Source organism: Ceratosolen solmsi, unplaced genomic scaffold (assembly GCF_000503995.2).
Source record: "Ceratosolen solmsi marchali unplaced genomic scaffold, CerSol_1.0 scaffold61, whole genome shotgun sequence".
NCBI classification, from domain to species: domain Eukaryota; kingdom Metazoa; phylum Arthropoda; class Insecta; order Hymenoptera; family Agaonidae; genus Ceratosolen; species Ceratosolen solmsi.
This window is the reverse complement of record NW_011948435.1, coordinates 1,085,029-1,093,177: the sequence shown is the minus strand read 5'-3', so window position 1 is coordinate 1,093,177 and position 8,149 is coordinate 1,085,029. Positions and strand designations below refer to the sequence as shown.

Here is an 8,149-nt window from a genome sequence, read left to right as displayed (position 1 = left end):
CGCGCGCGCGTGGTGCGCGCACGAGAGAGAGAGAGAGAGAGAGAGAGAGAGAGAGAGAGAGAGAGAGAGAGAGAGTGGGAGAGAGTGGGATGAACGGTGAGCTCACACATTTATCATCGTCGATTAATTAGCCATGTTTTTATCCCTTTTTTTTTTGGCACCGCTCCGTTGTTGCCGTTGACGCCGACACCGCCGACGGCGAGCAGAAGGAGATCGGCCTGCTGACGACCCAGTTGAGAAGGATCGAGAAGAGAATGCTGCGCTGCACGAAGGAGAGGAATTCCCGATCGCTACCCACCACCGGACTACCGACCCTCCTTGACTCCACGTATCGCGCGATCTTCGCGCTCCTCGACGATCTCCAGGCCGCCCGAGCGGTAATTGCTCGTTATTTAGCTATGTGCCGTACGCACGTTAACAAAAATAACAAAGTGACAGAGAGCGAGAGAGAGAGAGAGAGAGAGAGAGAGAGAGAGAGAGAGAGAGAGAGAGAGAAGGAGGCAGGGATGCAGGGGTGGTTACAGTATAAGTTAACGAGTGCGTTAGTAAGGGGGTGAGTGGGCGAGGGGAAAGGAAGCACCAAACTAGTCGGTCCACGCCGATTTATGGATTTCCTTTTCCTTTCCTTTATCCCCCCGCCCCTCTTTTTACAATCATCATCTATTGGGAATTTCTACCGCCAATAGTGCATTCTATTTGTACACTCTTCCCTATATTTCATTTCCCCCTCTCCATTATCCGCTTTCAATTCATTATTCTTACATTCTTACTTCTCAATGTCTTATCTCCGACATCGGTAAAATTACTTAATTTTTTTAGCCTCTCGTAGTATAAAATTATTTTCCCATTGGTTTTCGGCCTACTAGTCCTTAACGAGAAATTTCGTCTCGCAATTTAATAATTATGATATTTAATTTTTGCGGCTTTTGAGTTTCTTTCCAAACTCTACCTTCGCATGATAAAAAATATTGTCAATTATTATTATTAGTCTCGCTTTCGATATTCATTAATCATTATTATAATTTTAAAATTTATTATATATTTATAAATTATAAATTCGTTAATCATTATTATAACTTTTAAATAAAGGTAAGTTCTCGATTTTTTATGTGTTCCACGTTATTTTTGCAGGAAGAGTTTCATATTATTAATACTTTATTCAATTTTCTTGTAATTTAAATAAAATTCAGAAAAAAAGGAGAAGAAACACCAACGAATTATTTAGTAATTATAAACGTTAAATTTTGCAATCAAGGCTGTCTAATGAAGTATAATATTAAAAGGATAGATTTCTTAATAACAATAAATAGTAATGAATATAATATAAAACTAGAAACACAGATATAGAAATTACAATTTGTTAATATAAAAATAATACTTGTATCCGCTGATTTCATAAAATATTGCTATTTTTAGATAGTTCGTCAGCACTCTGTCTCTCTTTATCTCTCTACCTCTCTCTCACTCTGCTCTTACTAATAATTTTAATAAGTATGATAATACGTATTTTAAATATACGGTACATTTATTAAACTACACTCAAGGTTAATTAATTCTGAATTCTCATAAAGGCTGAACAAATTGATATTTAAATTCAATTCACATTCCACGATTTCGTTATGACATTCGTAGAAAATTATAATTTATCCGACAAATTGGAATCCTGAATTACATTTTTCTTTTATCCTCTATTTAAATCATTATTTCAAGTCTATTTATTTAATTATTATATTTTCATTACATATAATTATATGTAACGTATAGAAATTATTTATGTTTTGTACTTTCATTGTCTTTGTCATTTCATAATTATTTCTTATTGTTAACGAACTTTATTACATTAAAATATCATATGTTTAATGCAACTTTATAATATATAAGAAAAGTTAATACATCGTCGCGCTACCATAATTTTAAGAAATGAAAATAACTTTTTGCACATAGTCAAATAAAAAGAAAAAAAGGCGGTCGATCGAGCCACATGTATTTTTTTTTTGTTTTTGTTGAAAGGAGGAGACTCCATCATTAAATTTAAAAATCCAATCATTTCTGTATGAAAATCAATGGAGCAGGTAAAATCGCGATCATTACACTCACCTCGCGTGAAAGAATCGAGTTCCATCCACTCCATATAGAAACGTGTATATGGAGCGCGTGGTTGGTTGGAACGAGGATGGTGACGGGGAATTGGAAGGGAAAGGGGAATGGGAAGGCCAACGGGGAAGGGGATGGGGAAGGGGAAGAGGAGAAACGTACGATTTTGGAAATTTGCCGTCGTGATTATTATAATGTGTGCGTACACGAGGTTCCCGTTGCGCATGTGAATTTGCGTGAAAATTTCAAAAAGTAACAAGAAAGAAGGTTATTAAATAATGAAATATCCATTTGTGTGGATATTCCGAATAAATATTGAAATTTCGTGGGTGTTTTTGAACGATTACTTGCGCGCACACATTTAAATAATTCATCAGCGTATTATAAATGCATAATAAACACGAATACGATATGACTATTTGGAAGAAATTTTACAATTCCATGTGATAAAACGTCAAAAGTGAAAGCTCTCTCTCTCTCTCTCTCTCTCTCTCTAAAAGATAAACATACTGTATTTAACAGGATCGAAGATGAATTTTAGTTTATAACTCATTAATGACAATTGTCAGCCTCCGTAATGAAAGATCAAAACAAAAAACAACAAAAAAAAAAACATAAAAAAATACATTCGAAATGATTTTAATATAACTTGTCCTTCCTATCAATTATTCAATTATTGTTGCAATCAATCGTATGAGAAAGTATATATTTTTTACCAAAAATTCAGAGGCCGTTTTTAGCATTTAAAACAGTAAGGACAAATGTTGTGAAAACAATTGAATAAACAATTTAAAAATCAATTCAGCTTATCGTAATGATCGTGAAAGCATAATTACGCAATTTGATAACATTTATAGTAATACGAAGTAAGTAATATTACAAATAAATTGTCGATATAATTCGAGTGCGACGGCCAGGTTTTATCGTAAGGACCGGCGTCTCTCTTTCTCCATTAGAGCCTAGATATTTAAAAAGCGCTTTAAGATCGTTCATTTATAACTTCATCGCGCATAAAATGCAAATACTTCGGATTCTCTGTCTTTATTGCTGCTCTGTCTTTATGCCGTCGTAACAAACGATCAATATAACATTTGAGTCCTGCTTATGGCAATACATAATGAGAAGCGATGATTTTCGATTTTGTAATTCTCTCTTTATCCGCAGGATCGTATTAGAGTAGCGACGGGTGAGCATTGAAATGGCTTACGGTAGCAGTGCCGGGGCCATATGCAATAGAGAAACAGCGGTTTTCCCCTTTATTTATCAGTTTCTGATTCTGTGATTGTAGGAGAGAGAAGCCGCTTTCCATAAACTCCAGTGCTCCCTGAGGTTAATGCTTCATCTACTGCGACTCAATGCAAATGAAGATAAGTGCGCGTTCCTCGACTCGGCGATTGGATTCGAGACGCCGCTACGGGACGAAGTCGTACGTATATATGCACCACGCCTTTCTCTCACTCTCTCTCACTCTCTCTCTCTCACTCTCTCACTCTCTCTCTCTCTCTCTCTCTCTCTCTCTCTCTCTCTCTCTCACTCTATCTCTTGCGCCAGTATGCGTGTGATAATGTGCACTGGCATATAGCGAGGATTCACATTGGCGGCATTGCTGTTCGCTTGCTGGCACGGATACTTTTCGTTTCCATTCGTGAAGCAACTTCTTATTGCCTTCCGCTCTCCTACCGTTCTTTTCACGGGCTTTCGCATCTTAAGTGCTGAATAATTCTTTATCCTATTTCTCTTTCAGGGTTTCGTCATATGCTAGACTAAGCGAGCGAAATATTATAATAAGAACAAAAGTGCATTGGAATATGGCGTTGAGAAGTCAATGTTACTCCCTTCCAAATCAAAAATTCCACTAAGCTACGGCCAAATTTTATATACAAATCTCCACTCGCGTCATACACATAATCATTTAGTAATGCAGTTTTATCTTTTCTTTTTCCATTTCCTTTCTCGTTCGTGCTTGTGAATTTTATTATTACTCATACTTTATCGAATTTACGTTAGCTTTGAGTACGAAGTGCAAATTTTCAAAATGAAATAGAATCTCGTATGAATCTTTCACTAGCACGATTTTTAATTTTCACGAATTACTTTAGCTTTCTTTTTAGATTATTCTTGCTTGGAAATCTGCAAATTGCATTTTTTTTCCTACATTGTTTAGAATAATGCATATTAAACTTCTTCCAATTCACTATTATTTGATATCTGTAAGCAAATGTTTAGTACAATAATTTTTATTTTCATTTATTATTTCTATAATAATATTAGTAGGAAACATAGGACAGTTTAATTGATTTCATTTACAATTTTATTGTAAGTGTATCGGTAATAATAATTTGAGCCTCAGGCAGTTCGTAACAAATGCAGTTGTCCTACGTCTGTAATTATATTTTAATCATTTGAATATTAATTATTACATCATTTTAAATTTACAGAGTAATATATACGTTTATTAAAGAATTCATTCGATTGAATTGAATCAACGTTTTATGCGATATAATTTCATTGGCGATTAAATTAATTCAGCATTAATTAAGGATAAATTATTTTGTATTATTAATAATTTGTATTATTTATAATTAATATTATTAATTGAATATTGTTGATGAGAATCAATATTTTGTTTTATAGTGTAAACGAATATTTATTTATTTTATAACGCGTGCTGAATTATAATGTAATTTGTATGGCCTTTGGATAATTTATTTCAATTTAAGTTCAAGCAAAATTCAATTAAAATAATTGACATAAATTTATAAAGCTTTATATCTCAATCGCGATACTTACAATATACATAATTAATTGTAAATTAACGAGAGTTAATTTTCGTTTTTAAATATACTGACCGATAATTGCACGTAATAGTTAATGTAGCGTCTTACTTTTCTTATCTCTCTTATTTTGACATTTTTAGTACGACAATTAGTGTATCAAGTACGTGTCCATTATATTATTTTATATATATTAAATAGCGTAATAAAAATGGTAATATTATGTTAAGGTTAAAATATTTGCGAACGACGTAGGTATTAAATATCACCATTTTTCGTATTGTAAAAGTTTTTTTTTTTTTTTTTTTTTTATTGTTTTTACTATTACGACACATGGAAGTATTATTAATACATTTCTATCTAATCAATGCATATATATATATATATATATATATATATATATATGATTATTTATAATTAATGTTTCAAACACCTTTTATAACTAATGTATATAATAGATAGGAGTCAAGCATATTTGCACATTATTATTTGAATTTCAGATCTTAAAAACTTTTATAATAAATGTTGCAATCATTACGTTACATAAGCCTTTCTTGTCCTAATTTCAAATATTATTTCTTACGGTATTACAATTAATTTGACATCTTATATGCTTATAATTTTTCAATTATTAAAGTCTCTATTTAGAATTTAATTATTAATATTAATATTGTTCAATTAGTCGATTACAATGATTTATACGTTTACTCGAGTTTATGTTTGGAAGAAAGTTAAGCTTAGTCCATCGTCATTTTGATAACGAATGTGGAATTTCGTAAAAGTAATGTTTGCGCGTACCTGTGTAATAATATCGAGGTACGTACGATTCATTCGTCTCAAGTACGTGTTTTGCATTAATTGCAATGTTCTCATTGAATTTTTTTTTTAGTTTGACAGTGCTTTTAAATTTATGACAATCGAGTCTCTTTACGTCTGATAATTCAATTTCATTATTACCGAGCAATACTATCAATATTCAGCTTAGCTTATATAAAGGCAAGGCTAGTAATTGATATGCATAAGCTCAGTCGATTAACGTAATTTTGAGTATAAACGAGCTCCATTTATAATTTATAAGAAATCTTTGAAGAGAAATCTGTAGAGAGAAAATTATTTTGCGATTAGTTATAGGAATTTTCATCTGAACCTTTGCATATGTATAATTGATTTAATTGTTGTACAATTTTCATGAATTTTCTATACAACTTTTTAGTTCGTTAAATTTAATTGAAACAATCGATTTTGAATGATTTTAATTTGTTTAAATCAGATATATTCGATAATTTTTTTTTATATTATTACGTTAAATTTTACTTCTTCAATTCATCGATAGTACGAGTGTTATTAAAAGTATCTCAAAATTGTAAAAAAAAAAAAAAAACAAACAAAACAAAAAAAGGGGAAAAAATTGTGTATTTGACTAATTATAAGTATATTTTAATAATCTATATTTTAAATTAACACTAATAATTCAAATATTTTTGTAATACCCTGTTATATATTATTCATCGTATTTAAATAAAAATACCAAGTGCACTATTTAGTTTTAAATTTATTATGTAATAATTTTTCAGATTATCGCCTAAAATTATGTGAGATTATGTGATATACTTTGAAGTACTGTAAATGTCTATGTTTCTGTAAAATTAATTTTATTATCGAGGCTTTTTATTGTATCAATGAATATATATATATATATATATATATATATATATATAGATTAATTATTAAAATGAAGTTACCTATTTTAAAAATTGATTAGAGAATGAACTTGGAAATATATTTCTGCAAGCTGGATTTATCATTTAAATATTAATTGGAAAAAAATGTTCTTTGTATTTTAGAATTATACAACTATTAACGTTGAAACTATTCATTTTGCTTATTCAACTTTCTCATTTCTATTAGCTATTCAGCTATTTTAACAACACAAGCAATTAATTAATTATTCGCATTATAATGTAAGCTTTACGCATAAGAAATATGAACGAACGAATGTTGTCGGTGCTTTTTTTAGGATTGGGAAGAAGTCATGGACATGGCGCTCACGGGTTTGCTCCGAATGCTGTCACGAAAGAGCAGTAACGAAGCCACGGAAGCGCGGCCTAACATCAATAGGTTCCAGTCGACGCGCGATTTAGCGAAATTGAAGAAACACCTGTCGCACGTTTTTGAGAAGCTCTCGAGCAACGTCGACGTCAGTATCAGAGAGTCACTAACCGAGGAAATCTGTACGGAAAGAGACGACATCGAAGTCACGGATGTTAAGTCTTAAATCCATGCCTCACGAAACTTTGATTTCCCCTTTTCTTTCTTCTTAGTCATACACAAGAGCACACACCATGCCTACACATCGCTAAACACATTATTCTCTGTCATTTTGGGCTCTTTAAAAAAAAAAAAAAAAAAAAAAAAAAAAAAAAAACAAAAAGACAAAAACAAAAAAATATCTCGTATTTGTGGTTTACGATTAAAGTTATACAGTCATACAATATTTTATATACAAGCACACCACATACTTCCACATTCTTACACACAAACGATAATACTATTTAAAAATAATTTCAGCTGATTAAATTCAATACATCTATTCTTCATAAATTCTCATACATTTATTATGCGAATGTCCCTCTGCAAATACGAAATCATAATTATTCTTTTTATTATTTATTTCAATTTTTAAAACCGAATATATAAAACGAACAATATTATCAATGTACAAAATAATTAATAATTAGCCATTATGTAAAGGTAATGTAAAGCTAGTAATTTTTAGATGTTACATGTTCAATTAATTTTATAATAAAGATTAAGTATATTATTAAAGTAAAGGGCTAAATTTATTATTATGTATTTTATTATTTTCACTCGCTTATCGATAATACTTAGCTAAAGGTGGAATAATTGTGTGTGTTTGTTGAATATCCTAATATCGATTAAGCTAAAAATAGGTCGCGTAAAGAGCATTTTACAAAATTATTCCATCTTACTTGGATATAAGCATATTTTTATATCGCTCAACGGGGTAACAATATTATATTGCCAAATTTACACAAGCGAATTGGCACAAAATCGATTCGATTTAATGGCATTAACCACTACGTCAATTGAACTGCATTACTTTGGATTATATGACGATCGATGATCTCTTCAATCACACCAACAAAATATTATATTTACTGTCAAAACACGTCTTCCTCGATTTTTTCCCACCACTCGCTACCCTTAGCCAACTATTTCTTACACGCACTTATTGTTGAACACATTTTAAATATCAATTT

General features: G+C 31.1%; 1 protein-coding gene across 1 annotated transcript in view; it reads left to right on the top strand.

Moving 5' to 3' along the window:
• The window catches only part of LOC105364909 (Bardet-Biedl syndrome 9), a 34,802-nt gene extending 27,550 nt beyond the window's left edge, over positions 1–7,252 (top strand). Inside the window, exons 10-12 of the mRNA XM_011502940.1 lie at positions 207–377; positions 3,383–3,520; positions 6,886–7,252. Coding sequence (XP_011501242.1) covers positions 207–377; positions 3,383–3,520; positions 6,886–7,143 — 567 coding nt within the window. The 3' untranslated portion in view covers positions 7,144–7,252. The remainder of the gene's footprint in view (positions 1–206; positions 378–3,382; positions 3,521–6,885) is intronic.
• The last annotated feature ends 897 nt before the right edge of the window (positions 7,253–8,149 follow it).